The sequence below is a fragment of the Trachypithecus francoisi genome, unplaced genomic scaffold, assembly GCF_009764315.1.
Source record: "Trachypithecus francoisi isolate TF-2019V2 unplaced genomic scaffold, Tfra_2.0 Lachesis_group8, whole genome shotgun sequence".
In the NCBI taxonomy this organism is placed as follows: Eukaryota; Metazoa; Chordata; class Mammalia; order Primates; family Cercopithecidae; genus Trachypithecus; species Trachypithecus francoisi.
The window spans coordinates 107,232,760-107,257,620 of record NW_022681473.1 but is presented as its reverse complement, the minus strand read 5'-3'; the positions used below and the strand labels follow the sequence as shown (position 1 = coordinate 107,257,620).

The 24,861-nt window shown below is 58.0% G+C and overlaps 1 protein-coding gene across 4 annotated transcripts in view; it reads left to right on the top strand.

The window, feature by feature from the left end:
* The first annotated feature begins 306 nt into the window (after positions 1 to 306).
* Positions 307 to 24,861, top strand: part of BCL9L (BCL9 like) — a 31,322-nt gene continuing 6,767 nt past the window's right edge. The window contains exons 1-7 of one of the 4 annotated variants that reach the window (XM_033205384.1): positions 307 to 1,263; positions 7,625 to 7,678; positions 16,477 to 16,578; positions 17,831 to 18,216; positions 18,883 to 19,002; positions 24,341 to 24,551; positions 24,713 to 24,797. In XM_033205384.1, coding sequence (XP_033061275.1) covers positions 16,553 to 16,578; positions 17,831 to 18,216; positions 18,883 to 19,002; positions 24,341 to 24,551; positions 24,713 to 24,797 — 828 coding nt within the window. In that variant the 5' untranslated portion in view covers positions 307 to 1,263; positions 7,625 to 7,678; positions 16,477 to 16,552. The remainder of the gene's footprint in view (positions 1,264 to 7,624; positions 7,679 to 16,476; positions 16,579 to 17,830; positions 18,217 to 18,882; positions 19,003 to 24,340; positions 24,552 to 24,712; positions 24,798 to 24,861) is intronic. The other 3 variants (XM_033205385.1, XM_033205386.1, XM_033205387.1) reach the window with 3 other exon arrangements.

Sequence of the window (24,861 nt, the reverse complement as noted above, 5' to 3'; positions counted from 1 at the left end):
GTGTGAGAGAGAGAGAAGCACTTTGAGGTTAGGTTAGGAGAGCTCTTTTGAGAAGACAAAGGTTTCACTTCCACAAACATTTTCTTAGCATCTACTTTGTGCTGCTGAGGATTGAGATGAAAAAACTCAGTCTGTGTCCTCAAGGACCTCATGGTCTACTAGGGGAGAGACATGAATAGAGATGCTCAGTGCATTATGGATGTGGGTGGGTACAATGAAGAGGGGACCCAGTGCTGTGTGTGTGTGTGTGTGTGTGTGTGTGTGTCCTGGCAACTTCCACTCCTTCCAATCAGTGCAGACAGGAAGGTAGGTTTGTCAAACCTTTCCCTAGCCTGGGATGTTGTTGGCGCGTCTCCTCCTCAATCCTCAGGAGTGGGGAGAAGAAACCCCCCTCCCTGCCCCCGGGCCAACCTGCCTCCGGCTAGCCGGCCGGGCGCCTTACCGAGTCAGACCACTGGGAGGCTGGGGGAGCCGGGTTGGGCGAGGAGGCAAGCGAGATGGGGGAGCTCTTATTTTGACAGGGGCCTCTCCGGGCTCTGGTATGAAGGCAGAAGGAGGCAGCCAGAGAGCCCCGATGCTTATTCAGGCTGGGGAGTGGAGCCGAGTGGAGGGGCGAGCGAGGCTCCGGCAGCGCAGGGGAGCCCGGGGAGGCGGCGGCGCGCGGCGGAGCCAGTGGCTGGACATGCCCCGGACCCGGGGCCGCTGCACCACTGCCGCCGCCCGGAGCCAGACGGCCGGACGCCCGCACGCCTGGGTCCCCCGGCGCCGCGCAGCCCGGGGGCTGCGACCCGGACCCTCGGCGTCCGACCAACAATAAGCGCCCAGACAGCCCCCTCCCCACCCAGCGCCCGCCATCCCCGCGGGCTTTGGGGAAAGTGAAAGGAGGCGGCGAAGGAAGGAAGGAAGGAAGCAAGCAAGGGAGGAGGAGCGGGAGCAGGAGCCGGAGTCCTGAGGTTCGGGGCCGAGACCCCAGCCCCGCGCCCCGGCCCCGGCGGGTGTGCGCGCTCTCCCGCCGCTGTCCGGCGCCCACGACCATGCTCCACGGTTGGGAGGAGGAACCCCGGCACCCAGCGATCCCCGGATAGCCTCCCCCGGGCCGGGCTGGTATTGAGATCAAGGCGTCCAGGATCAAAAGATCACCGCCTGCCCGCCCTCTCTGCATCTCCAACTGGCGAGCAGGAGGACCCCCATCCACACACCGACCCTGACCTGGTTATGGCTTCCACCTCCGGCCTGGCGTGAGGACCCCCCAATCCGCGTGAGGTGAGGGGTGGGCTGGGGGCAAGGCGAAAGTCATGCCAGGCCAGCAGAGGCGCGAGGAGGGAGATCCAGTTTAAATCGGGGAGGGGAAACACAGTCGGATTGTCTCTTGCTCTCTGGCACGTACCCCCAGGCTGTTTAAGGTGTGGGGGACGCCCCCAGGGTAAGTGGAGGCTACTCTTAAGCCCCCAATCAGGTTGGCAGCTCCAGAACACCGTGGGGAGGGCTTAGGGGCAGCCAGGGGACCCTGCCACCCTAGCGCAGAGAACAAGGCCGGCCTTGGGCCAGCTGGAGCAGCGAACCTTGCCCTGGGGGCTTCTGGGAGATGTAGTCCCCCTCCCAGGCTCACCAACCCTGTGGGTCTTCGCACCCCAGCCCTCCTCCCCTGACTGATGGGAGCCTCCAGAAGGAGGTGGGTTAGGACTAGGGAGAGCTGGGGGTCAGTCACCCTTTTCCCCTAGGCACTGCCTGCGAGTAGCGGGGGCTGTGACTGAGGAGTCTCTTCTTTCAAGGCTTCTGAGTGATGTGGGCTTGGCTGGGGGTGGGGCAGTCATACAGTTCCTTGGAGGTGTCCCTGCGCTGCTAAGGGGAGGTGGCCCCTGCCTTGATCCAAAGGAACCCTCGGGAAGAATGCAGGAAGAGAAGTGAGCTTACACTTCTTGTTCCGCTAGGGTAGGTCCTATTCCAGAGCTACTGGAATTTGGTTTCAGAAGAGGCAGAGGACTACTAAGGAGAGAGTCCCTTGAAGTCTAGGAGTCTGGAGGGTGTCTCTGTGGAGCAATGAGGCTAGGATCAGCTTCTGTCTGTCTGTCCAGCTTCCTTCCTTCCGGGTTTTTCTGACACCCCCTCCCTCCCTCCTCTTTCTGTCTGTCTGCTGCTTGGGGTGGGTGTCTGTGTCTGTGTCTGGGGGGACCTCTGCTGAGAGGAGAAAAAGTGTTGCTCTGAGAGAGGTGACCTGGGCATGTGTTTGAGCCTTCAGAAAGGGGCTCCAAGGCTCCCTGGATCTTTTGCCCTCACTCCCAGCCTTGGTTTAGTGTGAAAGCTGTCTGTGCACTATGTCTGCTTTAACTCTGCTGCTGCCTCTGAGCAGCTCTCTGGATGAGACCGCCACAGTGAGTGGGCTTCCACTGTCTTCTCCCTCTCTTCTCAGCCTCTCCAGGGTGCAGCCACTTCCGGGCAGGGGCTGCCTTGCTCCTTTGCTGCCTCTCAGCATGGGCCTGGCTACCTTCTTCGGGTCAGAACCACAGTTTCATGACCCCAGAGGAAGAGCATGCTCAGGCCCTGTCTTCCTGGTGTCAGCTCTGAGGCCCTGATGATAGAGGCCTCAGGACAGGACCGGGAGAGAATGGGTGAAGAAGGTGAGGAGCAGGGAGAGAGACTGGGAGGCTGGTGCCAGGAAGGAAGGTGCCACCTCCCCCAGGTGATTTGCCTCCTTGGCCTTGGAGAGCCAGGTCTGGAAGGCCAGCCTTCTGGCCACCTCCCTCTAGGGGTTCTCTGCTTGCCCGTGTTGCTCCTGAGTGGTGTGGGGTGATGGCTCACAGCAGGAAGGGTGCTGAGGGGCAGGTGGAATACCTAAAATCTTGGGTCCAGAGTGACTTTTGTGCCTGGAGTAGAAGGGGTCCTGTGACTGGTGATGGGTTCTGGAGGCCCACATAGAGGTTCAGAATGAGTTTCTACTAGGATGGGGAGTCATAGGATTGGAGAGACACTACAGGGTCCTAGAGAGGGAGTGGCATTCCACAGAAATCTAGCGCCTCAGTGGCGGTTTGGGACCTATTGATCTCGCTTGTTGAATCTGTGTTGGGTACCCATGACCCTGCTTAGCTAGTTCCTGCCTTTGGAGTCCTGGTACCTGGGTTAAGCGGGAGCCCTAGGCTGGGATCTCAACTTCCACACCAGGCAGAACAGTAGCCTCTAGGCAGAGGCCTAGGGGGTGGCAGTGTCGGCTCAGCAAGGGCTGGAATGCCTGGCACCTGCTTTAGATTAAAGGAGATGCCGAGCAAAGGGGAGCTGCCTGCCTGTCAGGGGAGTGGCTGGGATGGAGCTCCATGGAGCCCAGGAGTGGAGTGGGAGGAAAGGACCAGGGTTGCAGCAGCAGCAGCCCAGGCAGGAGTGGAGGGAGCCACTGTCACCCAGCTCTGCAGCCCTCCTCCAGGGAGTCTGAGAGCCACTGTCACCTAGCTCTGCAGCCCTCCTCCAGGGAGTCTGAGAGCCACTGTCACCTAGCTCTGCAGCCCTCCTCCAGGGAGTCCAATAGGAGGAGCTGGGGGCACCCACACTGCCCCTAGCACCACACGCTGAAGTTCTGTCCCAGGACCTGGGGCAGCTCTGGAGAGCTGGGGTGTTCAAGTGTCCAGTTTTCCCAGGATCAGAAGAGGCCCACAGGGAGGTGTAGGGGGGTCCTTTGGGATTCTCATGGTCCTGCTGCCATGCTGGCTGTTTCTGGGGCTCTTTGGCTGCTGAGAGTGAGGTCTCTCAAGAGCCTGGGCACCCAGGGGTGACAGGGGAATGGCATCCCTTGCTTCCTTGTGCCAGAGCCCTGGGCACTGCCCGGGTGCTGACCTCTGATGGGGGGAGGGGGCAGAAGGGGGATGGCACCGTGGGAAAGTGGGCAGCTGTGGGAGCCAAGTGGGTACAGGCTGGGTGCCGCAGGCAGGGAGCCTCTGCCAGGCCCGCTCTCCCTGGGGTGGGGCGACTGTTCCATGGACTGGCTCAACCTGTTGAGCGCCTGGCTGCTGTAGCTCGGCATGTGTGCCCCTGCCTGCCAGCCCTGCCAGCTGCCCACCCATAGCCACACTGTGGGGGCTGCCCTCGGAACTGAGGAAACGAGGCTCTAACTGGCCAGAGGGGCCGGGATGGGGCCGGTGGGAGCTCCTGCCAGGGCTGAGGAGCCCATCTGAGTCCCAGAGCTGGGGCTGAAGCCAGTTGGAGGGCTGGAAGGCCAGGACTAGGAGGGGAAGGCCAGAGCACTGCACCTCCTGAGCTGGTGCATGTCACTTGGCTCGGCGGCCCTGAAGGCTGCCTGGACTTACAGCCTGGAATTTCCTCTGCCTGGTGCCAGGGCCAGGCCTCCGAGCCCCACCCCCAGCCTGGACTGACCTCCCCTCCCTCCCCTCCTGGGGGAGAGCTCAGCCTGACTTTCCCTGGAGGCTGGGGGAGGGGCAGTAAGGGCATTCTGGCTGCTGTTGGGAGGGGCGACTTCCTGGGTGTGGGCATGTGTTGCACTGCCTCAGTCTCCCCGAGGGTTCCGCATCCTTGTGGAGAGGAAGAAAGCATTGGGTTCCCAGGGGGATGCCCACAGCCTGCTCTGAGTGTGGGGGGGTCCTGGAACCTGTAGAAGACCCCTGACTCCTGCAGGCCCTTGCCGCCTCCCTATCCCCTGTGACCCCTTAGCTTTCCACCCACTTTGGGGCTGTGCTAGCTGGTGGGGAAGGGGAGCCAGGGTGCCACTCTGGAGAGCAGAAGGTGGTCACTACTGCCCAGGAGTAGGGGAAAGGACACAGACAGCTTCCCTCTGATTCTCCATGCTGAGGGGGAGGGGCGGCCTCCCCTGCTTTCTCACTTTTTCTGTCAGTGGCAAAAGCAGAGGCCTCTCCTTTGCAGCCCAGGCCCTCCCTGCTTGGCCCTGGACCGGCCCCTCTCCTAACCTTGGTGTTTTATTCTAGGTCCCCTTCCGTCAGGGCTGGGACTCCCTCTGTCCATTCCCGATCCTTCTCCAATGGACTGGTAGCCCTGGGCTGGCCTGTTTTCCCCTCCTCCTCACTCTGCACTTCCCCACCCCCAGCCTCAACTGGGAATGGCCCTGAATCCAGCAATTCCAGCATTTCGAAACCAGGATTGTTTTGAAATCCCTGAGTGGTTCTCCACCCCCCGCAGGCTCCCCTCCTCCCCAGAGCACTGCCTTCTAATCCGACTTCACACACTGTACACTGCAAGTTTGTGTGTTTGAGTTTGTGTGCTAGCACATGGCTGCGTACTACTTTGTGTGTGTGTGTGTAAGTTTGTGTGTGTGTGTGTGTGTCTAGTGTGGGTGTATCTTCTGTCGGCGGTTCTGTTTGGCAGTTCTGTGTGATTGGCCGATGTCATGTGTGTTTCCTGAGCTCCCCGAGGCTGTCTCTATGAATACGGTAGCCTCTATGGGTCTTAAGGGGCCACTCTTGGAAAATTTGGAGTGCTTTTTAGGAAACGTCTTTGGATGTGCATCTTTGGGAGTTGCGTCTGTGTTGTCAGTGTCCGGGGTACCTCTGGTGAGTGTGTGTGCTGGGGGCGTGTCTCGTCCACGTGCATGTGCATGTGCGTGCACACACATGCGCTTCACTTCTCTTCCCTCCTCTCTCCTCCCTGGGAACATGTCTGGGGTGTGTAGTCACAGGTCTCCCCACAGCTCCCTGGGACATGGAGTCCTCTGCCCTTTCATAGGGAAGTTTCCTGGCAGTTCCGTGGTCCTTGGAGAGAGAGTGGTGCAGTGGGGACTTTGTGATGAACCCTCCCTGGGAACTGGGTTCTCTCCCTCTACCCCTCACGGGCACCTAGCACCTTGTAAGGTCCCCATACCACCTGTCCACCCTCTTCTGGTCCTGATTATACAGTGGTGGTTGTTACAGGGAGGCCTGGTGCTCTAAAGGAAAAGGGGCGGGGAAAGGCAGCTAACCCCCCACCCTGGGGTCACTTGCTTCATTGAGGGCAAGGAACAGCCAATCACATTAGACCTGGGAGCTTGGTGGCAAATTTAAGGTTCAGAAAAAGTTGACTTCTCCAGTGAGGGCCAAATAGCTAAACAAGAGAAGACACTCATATTTCCAGCCTGAGCAGAAGACAGAGGGGTCTGGAATCCAGGCATCTAGGGTGGGGCCAGCTGCCCTTGTAGCCTTGATCGATTGTGGGAAGTCCTTCTTGATGTTTCATCTCATTCCCTCCTACTACACTTAGGCAGTATTCTACATAAGAGGAGGTTCCTAGGGTTTTTTGATTTGGGGCCAAAGAGAGGACGGTGATAGCAGAGTTATATCGGCATGGGATGCAGGCACTAGAACCCCCATAACCTTTCTGTATCTCAGTTTTCCATCCTGGGATCTCAGGCTAGAATGGAATGCATTCCTCCAGAAGCACTTGTGACAAATCAGTGAGGAAGCAGAGTGCTGGGGCTGGGGCTGATTGTGTGTGTGAGTCAGAGACCTGTGGAGACAGCAGCGGGAGGTGGACACAAGGATAAGCTGTCCCTTTTACGTCCCCACCCCCAGTGGCCTCTGGTCCCAGGGCACAGTGGGAGGAAGGGAGGGGTACAGGTTGGTACCATGCTCAGTGACCCAGCAGGGGGAGGGCCTTGGCAAGGAATTTTCAGTTTGTTTCTCAATCTCTGTCTCTGAGACACGCACACACGTCACTGCAGACACCTTTAGGAGATGAGCTCAGAAAAGTCACCTAGGTGGTGGCAGGGCAGGGCAGTGCCAGATGGGGCCATGTGGAACCAGCCTTTTGCTGGTAGATGCCCTGCTCTATATGAGCCTTAGAATGGAAAGTTGAGCGCAGCCAAAGTCTTCTCCCCAGCAGCCCCCATCTCAGGTCTGGGAAGAACGCAGGCTGGAGAGGGTTAAGTCTGGTTGGCAGGGACACCCCCCGCCCAGTGCAGTGAGAGAGAGGGAGGGGTGGTTAGCAGCTTGCTCTAGTTGGCGTCTCTCCCAGAATTCTTCGGAAAAGAACTCCCCTTTGACCCCCCAGTACAAACTGAGCCCAGCCACCAGCCTCCCTCCCGCCTGCTGTGGGAGCTTCGCCCAGCCCCCTCCTACTGAATTGCTAAACCTATTCCCTCGCCCCAGGCCCTCCCAACCAGACCAGGTCCTCAGGACTTGGCGTCTTCAGGGGACCAGGGCTATAGCCAGGGAGACCACACAGGGACACAGAATACACAGGCATTCTTTTCCCTGACATAGGATAACCTGGAGGTAGCTGGCACTAGAATCCGGGGTCCTCCAGCCTCCCCATCCCTCTCCTCCCCCAGGTCCTCAGGCCAGGTCGTGGGAGTCCTCTGCCTCTCCTCCTCCCCATGGGGCCAAGCTCTAAGGGAGCGCTAAGGTCTTCCAGTGCTTTCTCCTCTCTTCCAGGCTAGGGAGGGGATAGCGTGGTGGGTGGGGGGGTGCGGGGGGGTGGTGCAGCTGGGTCAGGCTTGGCTCCCAGCCAATCCACAGAAGTCCTAGCGGGGGTGGGGGGTGGCAAATGAGTAGCTCAGAGACTTCCTGGAGCTGCAGGCTGTGTGGACTGTGTGTACATGTTTATGTGGTGTGTTGGTGGGGCTGCTGGGGTGATGGGAGGAGCGGGGGCATAGGTTGCTGGAAGGGGGCTTCTAGCTTTGACCCTCTCTCCACAGGGAGCCCCCATCCCAGACCACACCCTTGAGCCTGAGCCCGACATTATTCCTGAGGTGAGAGGTCTGTGTGCCCCTGTGTGTCCCTCTCAGCCTCCCTGATTTCTGTCCGCGGTGGCCGCGTCATCCTGGCTTAGCCTCTTGCTTGGCTTTTTGTCTTTTGGGCACCCTCCTCTTGGCTTTCTGCCCCCATCTCTCCTTTCATTCCCCTCCCTCCAGAGGAGGGAGGTCTCCTCTCTCCTGGTGGGCAAACAGCCTGACCAGAACCCTAGACCCAGTCGGGTGGGGAGTGGGGCCGGGCTGGGAGGGGTTAGAGCCAGGCTCCAGTGAGAGTCTAGCCCTTCTCTATCTCAGCCGATCTCACCCCCCACCCGCCCCACCCTGCGGGAGGCGAGGAGATTCCGTCCAATCGCCCTGGAGGGCAAGGTACGATTTCCTGGTTATCCCAAGTCCTTGCTCCTCCTCGCTGGCTTGGCCTTTTCTGGCTCAGTCAAAGCCAGAGTGGCTGCCAGCCACAGTAGCGTGGTTTCTGCCCTGGCTCCCTGGTCCCCTAGTGTACACATGTGTGCATGTACACACACACACACACACACACACGCACGCGCGTGCGCGTGCCAGACTCTTTCCCTCCGTCAGCCCCCCTTCCTTACTTAGCAACAACTCCCTGAATTCACAACAAACACTCCTGAGGGCTCCCAGTCCGACTAGGGAAAGCTGGAGGAAGCTGGGGACTGGGAGGAGGCGCTTCTCCTAGACCATCCCCAGGAGGGAGGGGCTTCTCATCCCCTCACCTCAGCCCACACCCTCCCCACTGAAGCCACCCCCCCAGGGACACCGAGGAAGTGGTCCTGCTCTCTACTGAGGAATGAAAGAAATGGGGAGCATTGGCCAGGTGTGGCTGAGCAGGTGGGTGGGGAGCAGGGCTGGGACTCCACCCTCACTGGTGAGTCCCACTTGACCTTTGACCCCCACCTGGGGCCTCTCACAAGCCCATGGTAACTCTTGGCAGGGGCTCTGTGCTGTTGTCTCAATGACTGGCCTTGTGCCCTCCTCTGACCAGCAGGGACAAGGATGGGTGAGGAGGTAACGGACTGGAGTTGGGCGGGGCTGGGGGAAGCTGGAGAACTTTGCTGTGTCCTGGCAGCACAGGCCAGGCCAGGCGGGTACCTGGGTTGAGGGAGTGGGGAGTGGTGCTCTCTCTCTCATCTTCCCTGGGCAAGCCCTGGGCACATCAGGCATGGAGGGAGAGGGTGGGGCCTGGGCACCCATGCTTGCTTTCATCATCGTTCAGAGGACTGATACTGTGGTGCATCTGGAGTGTTGTGAAATGGCCCAGAACCCAGATGCCAGGGAGTCTGAATTCAAATCCTGCTTCTTCTAAAATTATGGGCCTTAGGCGAGTTATTTCACTTCTTGGCACTTCCCTTTTCTTAGTGGGAAAGTGAGCATAATAAGAATACTTTCTTACCAGACTGTTCTGAGGATTAAATTAGATGATGCACTTGAAGCATTTAGGACTGTGAAGTTACAAAGTAAATGCTCAATAAATGTTGGTGATCCTTCTATTTTATTAGTCAGAGCTCTTCACAGGAACTTTTGACCCTCCCAGGGGTTTTAGCCCAGAAAGAATTGATAGTGAGAAGAGGGAGTGTGGGGGTGGGGAAGAGACAGCCTTTCCACACTCCAGATTCCTGGATTCTAATACCCCTCCAGACCCACTGTTTGCTACCTCCGTTTCCCCATCGTTGGTGCTTGCTGACTTCTTGATTGCAAGTTTGCCAAATAGCCAGGGGCCTGGAGAAGGCCCAGGGAGCTTAGGACACGTCTCCCTCGCTATCTTCAGGCTTCTCAGGGCCAGCCCTCCTCCCTGAGGCTGTTTGCTCAGTTCTGCTCCAGCACTCCTCCCACTGCCCCATCCCCTGCTGCTCTGCTCTCACCAGGCAAACAAGACATTCCGTCCTTAAATGGCTTAAATGGCCGCCTCCTCTCCTTCCTGGCCTAGGGGTCAGGGACCTGGCTTGGGGAGTGAAGTGTCAGTGTGGAGCTGTGACCTGGATGGCAGCTGTTAGGAACACCTCAGGGCCCCGGGCCCCCAGATTCCCTGTGCCCTGCCCGGGCATTTCCCTGAGGGGCAGTGCCCAGGCCTATGATAATGTGGGGGAGCCCTGAGGGGCCTGTTTGGCACCTGCTGGACACAGATGGTCAGGGAGGGGGCATCCTGAAGCCCAGAAGGGGAGTGGAGTAATATCAGCATCCACAGCGTCCAAGGGACACCTCCAGAGTCCTTCCCTGAGCTGCAAGGGGGAGTGTGGACAGGCTAGGAAAAGTTCTGCCTTAACCCTGTGTGCTGGCAAGGGAGAATGCTGAGTGGGGCCAGGCGGCCAGGGCTCCTATAGGCCCTGGGGTGAGAGTGGGATGGTGGAGGGGCTGAGGCTTGGGAGCTTCTGAATGAGGAGCCCAGGAGTGGGTGGCAGGGACGGGGTGCCCACAATGAGGTGTGGAAGCTATGCAGATAGGTGGGTAAAATCTTCTGGGGACTAAGATGTGGTTGAAGTGCCTAGGATCCCAGGGGCCCTGGGTCTGAGGCCTGGACTGAGCTAGCAGGTGTCTCTCCGGCGTGGTACCAAGAGGGGTGGGCTGGAGCCCCTGGCCCTGCTTACCATGTTCCTCTGGATCCAGAGAGGACACCTCCCTTCCATGGGCCAGGGGAATGAGGGCTCAGGGTCTGCCTGGGCCATGCCTCACTGCTGGGCTGGCCATGCCTCCTGTGCCCAGCCCCTGGGGCCTGTTCCTTGGGCAGGCTGGGGCTATTTTTGGGATCGGGCTGGGGCTCTGGGGCTGGTTTCAGATGTTCCAATGTGAACGGGAGAAAATGGGAACAGATGGCTGGAGGGTTCCGATCAGTGGGTACTGCTGGGCGCAGGTTATTTTTAGGACCTTGTTAACCCTTTGGGGGCTTGTGGGGCCACTCGGAGAGATATAACCCTCTCTAGTTGAGAAGAGAACAGGTTTTCTTCCTGGGCCCCCTACTTTCCAGAACTGCTTGTCAATTGTTCCTTTGAGATCCGTGGCTAGAGAGTAGGCTTAAGCTTTCTCCCAGCCCAAGTACTACAGGGTGACAGCCAAGGGACAGGCAGGGAGAAGGGTACCTGGCAGAGGGGAGGCTGGCTCTCTTGAAGGGAAATTCCCCTTTACTTGCCTCCTGGACTTTTGAGACATGGTCCTGAGGCTAAGAGAGTGGACAGCCGCCCAGCCCCTCTCTGTTTTCATGCTCTGGGTTTGAGTGTGTCGGTGAGCCCAGGATGCCCAGGACTGTGCCAGTGGAGGGAGCTGGCCTCTGAGAGGAAGGCAGGGAAGGAGCTGGGTCTTGGTACTTGATACCGCTAATATGATGCCCACGGGCCCTGTTCTCTTGGACACTCACAGGGAAAATATCTGGACAGTGCCTTCCTTTACCAAATGCCCACATATTTGGGTGCCATGGCAGAAGGTAAAAATGAGGACATTAAGGCCAGAAGTGGTTTGTTGAGGGCTGGTGTGTCTTAGGCATTCTGTTAGTTTCACACGGTTACCTCACTGTATAAAATTATTCTCATTTTGCAGATGAGGAAACCGAGGCTCAGAGGGATAAAGGGAAGGACAAGGCCCCATAGATAAGAAGGGGCAGGGTGTGATTGACACTATCTGACTACAAACTCAGTTTTTTGGGTTTTTTTGAGACGGAGTCTTGCTCTGTCGCCCAGGCTGGAGTGCAGTGGTGCATCTCAGCTCACTGCAACTTCCGCCTCCCGGGTTCAAGCAATTCTCTGCTTCAGCCTCCCGAATAGCTGGGATTACAGGTGCCCACTACCATGCCCGGCTAATTTTTGTGTTTTTAGTACAGACAGGGTTTCACCATCATGGCCAGGCTCATCTTGAACTCCTGACCTCGTGATCCACCTGCCTTGGCCTCCCAAAGTGCTGGGATTATAGGCATGAGCCACTGCGCCCGGCCCTCAAACTCAGTTCTTATTCCACTGCATCCTACTGCCTGCCAGGGCCCCAGCCCCAGAGGGCGAGGCCGCCAGGCACCAGACCTCCTCTGGGAGCAGCTTTACTGAATGGGTGTGGGAGAGGAGGCCTGGGGACAGGGGACCTTGCCTGTCACTGCTCTCACAATCCCCTAAGCCCTTTTTGCCTGAGGGTGCCAGGACTGACACCAGAAACCCCATGTGGCCTTCCTGTCTCCCCTGCAGAGGATCACAGGCATACATCCTGTCTCATCACCCCCACCCCTCCCGGCCTGGCCCACGTGCCCCTGCATCCTGGAGGGTCATGACAGTCTGGATGTCAATGTGGGCAGAGCTCATGGAGTCCCCAGGTGCTGCTGGTGCCAAGAGTGTGGGCCAGCAGGCGAGGTGAGGGGCCAGGAGGATGCCTCTGCCTCTGGCTGTACCTGGGGAGAGAGCAGAGCAGGCAGGCAGGCGGGCGGGCGGGCGCTGGGTGAGGTCCCACCGTGGTGCGCTTGGCTGTGCCAGCAGTCTGCTGCACTCCATCCTCCCACAATGGCCCCATTGTTCCCAGCAGCCAGGCAGTTTGGAGGAGGTTCCTCGGCCACCCCTACCCCCCTAAATAGGGACCAGATTAACCCCTTGGAGGACTGAGGCCAGGTGAGGGCCCATAGGGAGCTGCCTTGCCCATCTCTGCCTGTTCTGGGAACCCAGGCTTGGGAAATTACCTTCTACCCACATGAACCCAGCACCAGACCACCTCCTGAGATGGGAGCCTCCATAGGGTAGAGAGTGGCACCTGGATCATCTCCTATCCCCACCCTGGTGCAGGTGCCAGGGGACAGGAAGTACCAGTGGGGCGGCGGGCAGAGACCAGATATATTTGGGCCGGTGGGGCTAATTCCAGCCACCACTGCCTGCCCTACTGGCTTCTGAGCTCCTTTCCTTCCTGTGAAACCAGAGCTAGGTTGGGCCTAGCTCAGGATTTCGGTGGATTTAAAGAGGCAGCACCATCCCTGCCAGCCTGGCTCCCTCTCCCCTGCCCAGGTAGGGTCTGGGGCAGAGAGAGGACTGAAGAGCTTCTTGCTCCTCCCTCGCCCTGGGCTAACCCCTGGCCCTTGCCTCTGTTGGGGTACCAGGCTTTTGGCACTCCTCTCTCCCAGAGCCTTGGGCGGGTGGGGTGGGCGGGGGTGGGCTGTGGTTTCCTGTGTTGGTTGTTTGTGCCTGGCCCAGAGTGCCCGCCGCCTGCCTGGGCTTCCTGCCCTGTCTTGTTTCCTTGTGCCCCCCACCCCCTCTCCACCCCTCCCCCCCGTGAGAGGGAGCAGCTGGGGATTGGGTGGCTGTCTTTGGGGGCACCCCACTGCCAGGCCATGATTGCTGCCCAAGGCCCGACCACACTGACAATGACTGTAGGAGCCAAGAGAAGTGAGGTGACCTCAGGCCTGTCCAAGCAATGCCACTTGTCCCTGCGAGCTCCAGAAGGGACAGTGGGCCAGAATGGGCAAAACCACCGATCGCCCCCCAGTACCCTGTTCAAGGATCCCAGACCAGAAAGGTCTGGGACCAGGAGTTTCCACGGCCCTGTGGAGCTGGGGTTGTCGACATTACCCTAGGGCTGCAGGTGGGGTGGGGCTGGAAACTCCCAGGGAAAACCTCCCAAGCAAAAATGGCTGATTTGCATGGTCTCCTTTGGCACAGGGTGGGGGGAAGTGGGGAGAGCTACTAGGAACCAGGGCCATGGGAAGGCCCCTAAGTCTGGAAGTCCCCACATCGAGGGTCCCAGAGCAGCACCTTGGTCCTTGAGCAGATTTCCTGCTGGGCTACAAATCCTTGACCTCCCCACCCGCTGAGTCACCACCTCAGGAAGAGGAAGTGACCTGAGCTGTGGAGAGAGCTTCTGAGGTCTGAGGGGTCCTGACACCCAGGAGAAAGGGGATTTGGGACCCTGTCGTCTCAGGCGCTGTATCTCCCTGAGCCAGAGGCCAAGGATCTCGTTTGCTCTGTTGTCCCCAGCAGGGTCCTGAGCCCTCGCGTCATCACAGGGGGCCCGGGCAGACAGAAGTATGGACCCTCCAAAACATTTTCTTACTGCCTCTTTGGGGTGGTTTTGAGCTAGGCAGTGACACTGGTGGGCCAGCTGGTGAGCCAAGCAGAGGCTCCCAACGTGGGGGCAGCGGGAAGCAGGCAGGTTGCCACTGGATGTGTGAATGCCTGCCCTACCTGTGGTAGTTGTGTGTGGAGCAGAGCCGGTGTGTCACACCTGGAGGCTCTGGGCATCTGAGCCTTCCTCAGCTCCCTCCCCCAGCCAGGATCAGGTCCACTTTAACCCTTAGCAACCCTTAGGCTGCTGGCTCCTACCCTCGCAGTCACTCAGGGTGGGGGTGGCGGGTGGGGGAACGGATGGATATCTCAGGCCCTTTGTCAAGCCGCCTCCTCCGCTCCTCCGGGCACATTCATTCTCCTGGTATGCGCCTGGCCTTCCACTCAGGTGACTTGCACCTGCTCCCTGTTTGTGAGCTTGCTACCCCTCCCCACCTAACCCCCTAAGAGGGAGGCACGGTGATGTGTTCCCAGAGCCCCATCCCTTTGCTTTCTTGCACCTCAAGGGCCTCTGGCCTCGTGCTAGGAAGCCCCCTTTACTTGGTACTTCAAAATTGCACTGGGCTGAGATCAGCCCTCTTGCTTCCCATCACCAGGCCTTCCAGGTGTCTTCAGAGACTGTGAGTGTGTGGAGGAGGAGGGGTCTTTGGGAGCTGGGGCAGACTCTTGAGGGGCAAAGGGGGGAGGTGTGAGATGGGAAAGTCCTGACTCATCCACGCTTGACTCAGCTCGCCCTGCGGCGGGGTGGGAGAGAGGGGGTGGAGTCCCAGAGGGGAGGGTGACTGAAAGAGTCTTCTGGGGAGGAGCCTGGGCCCGAAAGGCCACTGGAGAGGACTGATTTTCTAATAGCCCCTTCCCAAATTCTTACAGGTTCTCAATTTTTGAGGCTGTGAACATAGGTAGTGAGTGGCCCTTGCCCTGCCCCTCCCCCCTTATGGGGGGCCTGGGCACTGTGGCTGGAATGTGGGAAGCCCACCTATCTGATGCAGGCTCAGAGGAGCAGTCATGGCTGGGGTGGCGAGGTGGGGCCACTGCAGTGTCTGGAATGAGGGTCCCCACACTGCCACGTACTGGATATATGACTCAAGGTCACATCACTTCCTCTTCCCAGACCTCAGTTTCCTCGTTGAAATGGGGTCGATCCTTTTGAGAATCTGCGAGTTGGTGAAGGCAGAGCCTGAGATGCATGCCAGTCAGGAGCCTGCTCAGGGCCCTGCTGTCTCCAGTGACTCCAGCCTCTGCCTCTGCTCTTCCCTGGTTGTGATGGAGAAGCTGGGGGTGGCGGGCTGTTTCCCAGGCAGGTTCTGGACTTTGGAACCTTCCCCCAGGAGCCTTCCTCCCCAGAGACAGGGCTGGAGTGGCGAAGGCCAATGTGCCCTAGGGTTGAGTTGGGGTTACACTCCCGCAGGGTGGCAGGTGGGGCCCCCTCACCCCGAGGTCCCCGCCCAGCCTCCAGCAGCCTCGCAGGGAGCAGAGCATCAGGAGTGTGCACCGGTGTCTGGCCGGGCCTGTCACCGGGACGAGGCTCATGGGCCCAAGACTCCTCCCCTTTGACCGGGATCGACTGCTGGAGGGCGGGTAGGGGAGGCGAGGGGGAGCCAGGGCGGGGGGCAACTGGGTGAGGCCTCTGTGTTTGTGTAAGTCTGTCTGTTGCTGTATCTATGGCCCTGTGCGTGTTTCTTTGTAACAACCAGGCTCAACTTTCTTCGGCTCTCTTGTGGCCGGCCTCAGTCTTTTCATCTGTTCAATGAGTCCGGCGCTCCCACTCAGTCCTCGGGCAGCCTCGGTGTCTGCGCGTGCCCCAGGCTGTCTCCGCGGCTCCCACTCCGGCCGGCGCTTCCCTGGCCTCCGGCGCGCCTCTAGCTTCCTGGGCTCCGTGCGTGTCTTTGTCTCCCTGTCCACGTGTGAGCTGTTGAGTGTGTGTGAGTCAGAGTTCGGGTGTCTGTGGGTCTCCGAGCCCCTGCCGGCAGCACCCGGTGCTCGCCAAGCTTTTGCCGGCTGGCGCGCGCCCAGCTCCTGGCGGGACCTGTCCGTGTGTCTGTCCGCCCGCGGGGCCTGGAGAAGCACGCTGCAGTCCTGTCCGCCTCCCGCTCGCTGCCTCGCTGGCTGTCGCTCTCTCGCTCTGCCTCTCCGCCCGGGCTCTGCCGAAGGGGGCGGGGTGGGGGTGCAGGGCGGGGGGAGGGGAGGCTCCTGCATTCTTGCGGTCGGGGAGGAATCCGAGCCAGCGTTACTGGTCTCCAGAAGAGCCCAGCTGCAGCCCCGGGGCCCCGCCAGGCCTCTCGCTGCCCGCCCGGGCCTGCTGGGATGGGCACGGGCTAGGCCTCGAGCTGGGGACGGGGCGGGGCGTGGCCCCCACCCCAGGCCCCCTCCACGGCTGGGGCGCTCTGGGGGTGGGGCGTGAGGGGTACCCCACCCTGGGTGAGGGGCGCGTCTGGGAGCAGGAATCCCTCAAGGGGCCAGGGCAGACCTCACGGCCGCCACACGCGGTACCTTTGCTACCTAGTCTTTTAGTGAATTCTGTCTCTGCCGCCCGTCAGGGCGGGGGCTTGCTGGAGACTGCAAGCCCCCTGAGGGCAAGGTGCGGGAGGGATGGGGAGAGGGCTGGCCTCCAGGATCGAGACCCCATCTCGTAATCCTCTTTTTCCAGTGCCACCCCACCCTACCCAGTTCCCTAGTCCCAGGGCTGTTGGGGCTTCCCTTCTCCCCTCCCCCTTTTACACCCCCTCCCCAAGTCACGAGTTTTCTCTTTGGGGCTTGTTGCTGCAGTCCGTGCTCCAGTACCGAGTACCTGGCTGGGCCCTGGGCACGCACAGGGGCCGTAGCCCCACTGTGTGTGGGAGCCATGAGGATCCTGGCTAACAAGACAAGGTGTGTGGGTGTCGTGGCGGGCGGGATGTGTGTGTGTGGAGTGTGGGAAGGGAAGGGCCCAGTGGTGATGGGGCCCAAGCTGTGCTGGCCAAGAGAGGAGCCGCCCTGGGCACCTGGCTCCCAGGCCACCAGTAGGCTAAAGTGGGGTTAGCATGGGAAGGCCTGGCCCGAAGCAGGAGGCGCAGCCAGCCTTAGTACCTGGGCCCCGGGGGCAGAGGGGACTGGCAGCCTGCTATGCTTGCAGCTTCTGGTCCCTTCTAGTTCTTCCCTCCTTAAAATGGTTTGAGCAGACCCCCTCCCACCCTACTGTGGAGTCCGAAGGCCGCCTCTGGCCTCAGTCTAGCTGGAGGTGGGAGCGGGAGTAGGGGGCGGTGCCTGCCTCCCTCCCCCCACCCCGGAGAAGCCGGCAGACAGGGCCAGGCGGCAGCAGCAGGACAGCAGAGCTGAAATAAATCTGAGCTGGTGTGGAATGAGGGGGGATAAATATCCTCTCCCGTGATGTGATCTTTCCAGCGGCTATTAATAGGTCTCCGGGGAGGGGGAGGCGGCGGGGGGAGCGGGCTGGAGCTTAAAGGGCCCGCAGCCTAGGCTGCAGGAATCCTTGGCTTCAAGCTGCACTCCCCATCTGCTTGACACACCGCTCCCCTCCCCCTTTCCTCCTGCTTCTGCCTGCCGGCCTGGCCTGCCAGGCCCCCCTCCTCAGGCCTTCCCCTCCAGCTGTCTGGACCAGTGGGTACCACTCCCCAGTGTGCGTTTCCCCACTGTCCCTGGGGAACGAGACGGGGGCATGTGCAGTGACCCCAGGTCCTGCGGCCCTTCTCTGCTGGTGTTGGGACATATGGGAGTTGAGGTTTGAGACCTTGGAAGGAGTCTGAAGACAGCTGATCTTAGAAGAGAGGATGCTTAAGTCTGATACAGAGGACAGGGTTGCCACAGAAGCTTGCAGGCTGATGGGTGTTGGGGCTGAGGTGGGCGAATTCTGCCAACTCTGGGCCCTGGTTTGCATTCAAATTGTGGAGGCTGGAGGGTGGAGGGTTTCCCCATCTCCACTCCCCAAGGTGGGTGAGGGCCTTGGCCCTTGTCTGAGGAAGCCATGGAGGGAAGTAGGGAATAGCTGGTGGTAGTCTTGAGATGCCACCCCTTCCCCCTACCCTCCCCCATTATTAGAGGAGGCAGGATGGGGCAATTAAGTTCCAGGCATGCCTAGCCCCTAGCAAGGTTAACTTTTCACATCTCTCCTACCTTCTCCCAGGTTACCCCACCCCAGGAGGAGAGAAGCTCCAGGGAGCCCGCCGCTGTCCCCCCGCGGCCATTGCCCCCCTGCCCCAGCCAAGCCAATGCACCCAGAAAATAAACTGACCAATCATGGCAAGACAGGGAATGGCGGGGCCCAGTCTCAGCACCAGAATGTGAACCAAGGACCCACCTGCAACCTGGGCTCGAAGGGCGTGGGGGCGGGGAACCATGGGGCCAAGGCCAACCAGATCTCGCCTAGCAACTCAAGTCTGAAGAACCCCCAGACAGGGGTGCCCCCTTTCAGCTCGCTCAAGGGCAAGGTGAAGAGGGAACGGAGTGTGTCTGTGGACTCTGGAGAGCAGCGAGAGGCTGGGACCCCATCCCTGGATTCGGAGGCCAAAGGTACCCCATTTCCTTATCCCCAAGACCCTAGCATCTCCTATAGTCCAAGGCTCAGATGTTCTGGGAGATCAGCTCTCTGCCCCCTGCTTGTCCAGTCCTCACCCCACATTCTTCTCCAGTGTTTTCTGCATGGGTACCTTTCAACACCCACCAACCAGATCATTCGGGATTGGGGTTGGCCATGGTGCCACCCATGGAGGGGCCACACAGAGTGGTCATACTTCTGGATTCCTTCCCCTCCTGCTTACCCACTAGAGCTCCAGAGAGGGACAGGGAGGTGCTGTGGAGTGAGGAGCAGACCCCAGACCCACATACTTCCCAGGAGCCTCCGTATCCCAGCTGGTGGGAGCCCTTTGGGAGCAGGCACTGGGGCCTGGAAGAGTAGCAGCAGCTCCCCCTCCCCGCCAGTCCTAATTAGAACCAGTTGTGGTTGGGGATTATGCTGTACTTGGTGTTGGGGGGGAGGGGAGACAGGCATGGGGCTATAGAGAGAAATCAGAAACAAATGGTCGTGTGGTGGGGACCACGGGCAGGCGAAGTGCCCACCGTGGCCTGGGCAGTGCCCTCTAGGGTGGGGCATGTTAGAGAATGGGTCTGGGAGGGACCCCGGGTGTGGGAGAATGGGGTCTCTGGGTGCTCACTCTTTCCTCCATCCTGCCTGGGCAGAGGTGGCGCCCCGGAGTAAGCGGCGCTGTGTGCTGGAGCGGAAGCAGCCATACAGTGGGGACGAATGGTGCTCTGGACCGGACAGTGAGGAGGACGACAAGCCCATTGGGGCCACCCACAGTGAGTGCCTGTTGATGCCAGGGTGCTCTAGCCCGTGATGTTCCAGGGGGATGGACTTAGGACTGAGCCTGGGAAAGAAATGAGGACCAGGAGCCCTGGATTTTTCTCTCCCATCCCACCTCAGACTCTGTCCCTCCCTACACTGCAACAGCCTTGCCTCTGCCTTCCAGGTGCTCAGTGGCCCCCTCTCCCTAAGGACCCTTGGTGAGGCAGAGTGGAATGGCCCCCTTACTGGTCACATCACCTACACCTCTACTCGTGAATTCCTGGCCTATGCTGCCACCTTCTGGTTAGTGGAGGCAGGGCAGTGAAGGTCCAGTGTCCCTGGGAGTGGGACAGTTGGCTCTGCTGTGCAAAGCCCTGCTAAGCCTGGGTGTGAGCTGCCACTTGGCTGTATCTCTGGTGCCCTTCCCTAACCTCTAATTGACTCCTGGCAAGTACCCAGGGTGTGTCACCAGGACAAGAAGTGGGTGTGGAGGGATGCCCACTCCTCCTCTGATTCTTTTATGAATCCACCTGTATTTTGGCCTTCCGTGAGTGATGGGGGAGAGCCAGAGGTAACCCCTATCCCTGGGAAGCTTGTACACATTTTTCCCCCTCAAAGTTTACATCTTTTTGATGGGAGAGACATAAGAAACTGGCCAGAGAGGCTGGGTGTGGTGGCTCTCACCTGTAATCCCCAGAATTTGCGGGGCTGAAGCCGGAGGATTGCTTGAGCCCAGGAGTTCAAGAACAGCCTGGCCAACGTAGGGAGACCCCATCTCTAAAGAGAGAGAGAGAGAAAGGAAAGAAGTAAAGAAAGAAGAAAAAGAAACTAACTAGAGACTATTAAATTGTGAATTTCTTGAAGGCAGGGATGGTAGAAATAAGAAAGAAAAGAGTACGTTGACTACTTTGCTACTCTATTTTATTTTATTTTATTTTTTATTTATTTATTTATTTTTGAGATGGAGTCTCGCTCTGTCGCCGGGGCTGGAGTGCAGTGGCCGGATCTCAGCTCACTGCAAGCTCCGCCTCCCGGGTTCCTGCCATTCTCCTGCCTCAGGCTCCGGAGTAGCTGGGACTACAGGCGCCCGCCACCTCGCCCGGCTAGATTTTTGTATTTTTTAGTAGAGACGGGGTTTCACCGTGTTAGCCAGGATGGTCTCGATCTCCTGACCTCGTGATCCGCCCGTCTCGGCCTCCCAAAGTGCTGGGATTACAGGCTTGAGCCACCGCGCCTGGCCGCTACTCTGTTTTATTTAATCCTTACAATAGCCTTGTGAGGTCAGTGTTATCATAACGTCAATTACAGAGGAGGAAAGAGAGTCAGCAAATGTGATGGAGTGAGCAGACTATGTCTGTGGCAGGGGTGCAGAGGGTCAAATACCAAACCTCTACAGCTAACTGGAACCTCACAGACCATCCCGTATCAGTTCTCTCTCCCCCGTGGGACTAACCTGGTGGTCGCCAAGCCTCTGGCTGAACCCTTTGATGATAGAACCGTTTACTGCCTCCCAGGCCAGACACCTTCCCCCATAGCCAACACCTCCAGTTCACTTATGTCACATCAGACTGCACCATTGTAGAAACTTTGTGAGTTTTATTTATTTATTGTTTAGAGACAGGGTCTCTCTCTGACACCCAGGCTGGAGTGCAGTGGTGTGATCACAGCTCACTGCAACCTCAAACTCCTGAGCTCAAGTGATCCTCCCACCTCAGATTCCCAAGTAGTTGGGGCTCAGGCATGTATCACACCTGGCTAATTTTTGTATTTTTTGTCTTGCCATGTTGCCCAGGCTGATCTTGAACTCCTGGTCTCAAGTGATCCTCATGCCTTGGCCTCCCAAAGTGCTGGAATTACAGGAGTGAGCCACTGTGCCTGGCAAACATAGGGAAATACAAAGTAGAAATTGCTGACATCCCATACTCAAGGCGACCATTGTGACTCATTTAGTTGTACTACTCTTAGAGTCTTTTATTTATTTATTTATTTATTTATTTTTGAGTTGGAGTTTCACTCTTGTTGCCCAGACTGGAGTACAATGGCACCATCTCGGCTCACTGCAACCTCTGCCTCCTAAGTTCACGCAGTTCTCCTGCCTCAGCCCCCCGAGTAGTTGGGATTATAGGCATGCGTCACCACACCTGGCTAATTTTTGTGGCTAATTTTTGTGTTTTTAGTAGAGATGGGGTTTCACCATGATGGCCAGGTTGGTCTTGAACTCCTGACCTCAAGTGATCCACCCACCTCAGCCTCCCAAAGTATTGGGATTATAGGCATAAGCCACCGTGCCCGGCCTGCCCTTAGATTCTTTTTTTTGTTTGAAACAGAGTTTCGCTCTTGTTGCCCAGGGTGGAGTACAATGACGTGATCTTGCTCTTGTTGCCCAGGCTGGAGTGCAATGGCGCAATCTCGGCTCACCACAACCTCCGCCTCCCAGGTTCAAGTGATTCTCCTGCCTCAGCTTTCCCGAGTAGCTGGGATTATAGCAATGCGCCACCATGACCGGCTAATTTTGTATTTTTAGTAGAGACGGGGTTTCTCTGTGTTGGTCAGGCTGATCTTGAACTCCCGACCTCAGGTGATCCACCCGCCTCGGCCTCCAAAAGTGCTGGGATTACAGGTGTGAGCCACCACGCCTGGCCACTGCCCTTAGATTCTTTTTTTTTTTTTTTTTTGAGACGGAGTCTGGCTGTGTCGGCCAGGCTGGAGTGCAGTGGCGCGATCTCGGCTCACTGCAAGCTCCGCCTCCCGGGTTCATGCCATTCTCCCGCCTCAGCCTCCGAGTAGCTGGGACTACAGGCGCCCGCCACCACGCCCGGCTAATTTTTTGTATTTTTAGTAGAGACGGGGTTTCACCGTGTTAGCCAAGATGGTCTCGATCTCCTGACCTCTTGATCCGCCCGCCTTGGCCTCCCAAAGTGCTGGGATTACAGGCTTGAGCCACCGCGCCCGGCCCTGCCCTTAGATTCTTAAAGAGTTCTTATTGGAGGGGCGATAGAATGTAGACATTGACAGAACTAGTTCTGCCATCAGGCTGCCTTGGTTTGCAACCCAGGTTATTTCTGTTAATTTGGGAAAGGGCCTCCATTTCCTCATCTATAAAAATATTATTTACCTCATAGGGTTCGTACAAGGAGTAAATGGGGTTATACATATAACATGTTAGCTTTTTTTTTTTTTTTTTTTGAGACGGAGTCTTGCTCTGTCCCCTGGGCTGGAGTGCAGTGGCCGGATCTCAGGTCACTGCAAGCTTCGCCTGCCGGGTTTACGCCATTCTCCTGCCTCAGCCTCCTGAGTAGCTGGGACTACAGGCGCCCACCACCTCGCCCGGCTAGTTTTTTGTATTTTTAGTAGAGACGGGGTTTCACCGTGTTAGCCAGGATGGTCTCGATCTCCTGACCTCGTGATCCGCCCGTCTCGGCCTCCCAAAGTGCTGGGATTACAGGCTTGAGCCACCGCGCCTGGCGTAACATGTTAGCTTTTATCGTTATTGTACTAGAAAGTTCCTTGTTGGACTAAGCCCTGCCTCTCTCCCCATAGCTTGTATCCAAGAGCCCCTCAGCAACCCTCACACATGGAGGTCAGCTCTCAAGCTCCCCCACAAATTTCTGGCTCTGCTCTTCTATGTAAAATTGGAGAGATAGGGTCTAGAGCAGGGCCATTTTGGGGTGGGTCAGTCAGAGAAGAAGGTGGAGAAGAAACTTTTTCCAAAGAGGGCAGCCTGACACTGGGCCCATGGCCCGGTAGTCACTGCCCTAGCTCAATGGAGACAACTTTAGGCAGTTTGTCTCCCATTAACTGAGAATGCTGGGACTTACTGTCTGTGGGCCAGGCACTGTGACTTGCTTTTCTTGGCATGGGAATGGGCCTACCCACTCACCTAGAACCACTGGAGATTTTTTTCTACGCTAAGACTTGCAGTCAAGTGTATAACCATGGAACAAAACTTCCCTTGGTGCTGAGGGTAGCTGGTCTGTCTTGAGAGTGTTTCCAGTATGTCAGCTTTTTCTGTTTCTTTTTTCTTTCTTTCTTTCTTTCTTTCTTTATTTATTTTTTTTATTTTTATTTTTTGAGACAGTCTCGCTCTGTCGCTCTGGCTAGAGTGCAGTGGTGCGACCTCAGCTCTCTGCAACTTCCACCTCCTAAGTTCAAGCAATTCTCTTGTCTCAGCCTCCCGAGTAGCTGGGATTACAGGCATGCGCCACCATGCCCAGTTAATTTTTGTATTTTTAGTAGAGACGGGGTTTCACTGTGTTGGCCAGTCTGGTCTTGAACTCCTGACCTCAGGTGATCCTCCCGCCTCTACCTCCCAAAGTGCTGGGATTACAGGCATGAGACACCGCTCCTGGCTCTCTGTTTTTCAAATGGATTCTTTTACTCTGTGACATTGATTTAAACTTACTGTTAAAAAATATATTTCTTTGACCTGCCCCCTGTGCAAGGAGGAGGTTAGTATTTTACGTTTTATAGATGAAGAAACCGAGGCTTAGAGGGATGTCTGGTTCATAAAATCACACAGTCAGTTAGTGGTGGGGCTAGAGTGAAAAACCATCCATCATTTGAATCATCAGCTTGTGTACCCTCTATGCCTTCTGCCTAACTGGGTGACTAGACTGTGTGCACATACACTTACCCAGTTTGAGGGGCAGCAGCAGAGCTTCAGAGTCCCTGCCCTGGGTTCAGTTCTGGCTCTGTACTAACTGGCTGTGCAACTGTTTTTGTTTGTTTGTTTGTTTTTTGTTTTTTTTTTGAGATGGAGTCTCGCTCTGTCGCCTAGGTTGGAGTGCAGTGGCGTGATCTTGGCTCATTGCAAGCTCTGCCTCCAGGGTTCACGCCATTCTCCTGCCTCAGCCACCTGAGTAGCTGGAACTACAGGCTCCCACCATAACACCCGGCTCATTTTTTCATATTTTTAGTAGAGACGGAGTTTCACTGTGTTAGCCAGGATGGTCTCGATCTCCTGACCTCGTGATCTGCCCGCCTTGGCCTCCCAAAGTGCTGGGATTACAGGCGTGAGCCACCGCGCCTGGCCTCCTCCTTTGTTAAATGGAGTGTGTGACAGGTTCCTCCCAGGGTGTGTTGATGAGATGAAATCACACCTGTTAAGTCCCCAGCAGAATGCCAGGCCCATGGGAGCCTGTGGAAGGGACACATTTTCTCTGTCCCTGCTCTCCACATGGTCACCACTCTTGCCATCATGGAAACCAGCCTAATGAGAACACCAGATAGTGACATCAGATGTTCCTGTGGGCACGAGCTGTAAGGCTGTGAGCATCAGTGGGAGGGGTATCAGCTGGTCCTACCTGCGTCTGGACCACTTAGCCCCTTTCCCTCTCCTCTCTCCTCCTGCAGATTGTAATGTAGCAGACCCAGCCATGGCGGCCCCACAGCTGGGTCCCGGCCAAACCACCCAACTGCCCCTCAGCGAGAGCAGCGTGCCAGGCGCCCCGCACGGCCCTCCTCCTGGCCTTCGGCCTGATGCCCCTGGGGGCGGGGGCGGGGGCGTCCCCGGAAAGCCTCCCTCGCAGTTCGTATACGTCTTCACCACCCACCTGGCCAACACGTAAGTGCCTGGTGGGCAGGCCACGTCTCTCTCTCTCTCTCTGCCCAGCACCTCTCAGCCTGGGGTTCTGAGGGAGCCATGTGCAGGGGCAGGGTGGGGTGGGTGAGGGTGGGGCTCCCTCCTGCTCACCTCTCTGAGCTGTGGGTGCCCTCACTGTGCAGGGCCGCGGAGGCAGTGCTGCAGGGCCGGGCAGACTCCATCCTCGCCTACCACCAGCAGAACGTGCCCCGGGCTAAGCTTGACCAGGTGAGAGTGGTGCCTCTGTGGGCAGCAGGACTGGGCAGAACGTCCCCTTCCCTGTCTCATGCTC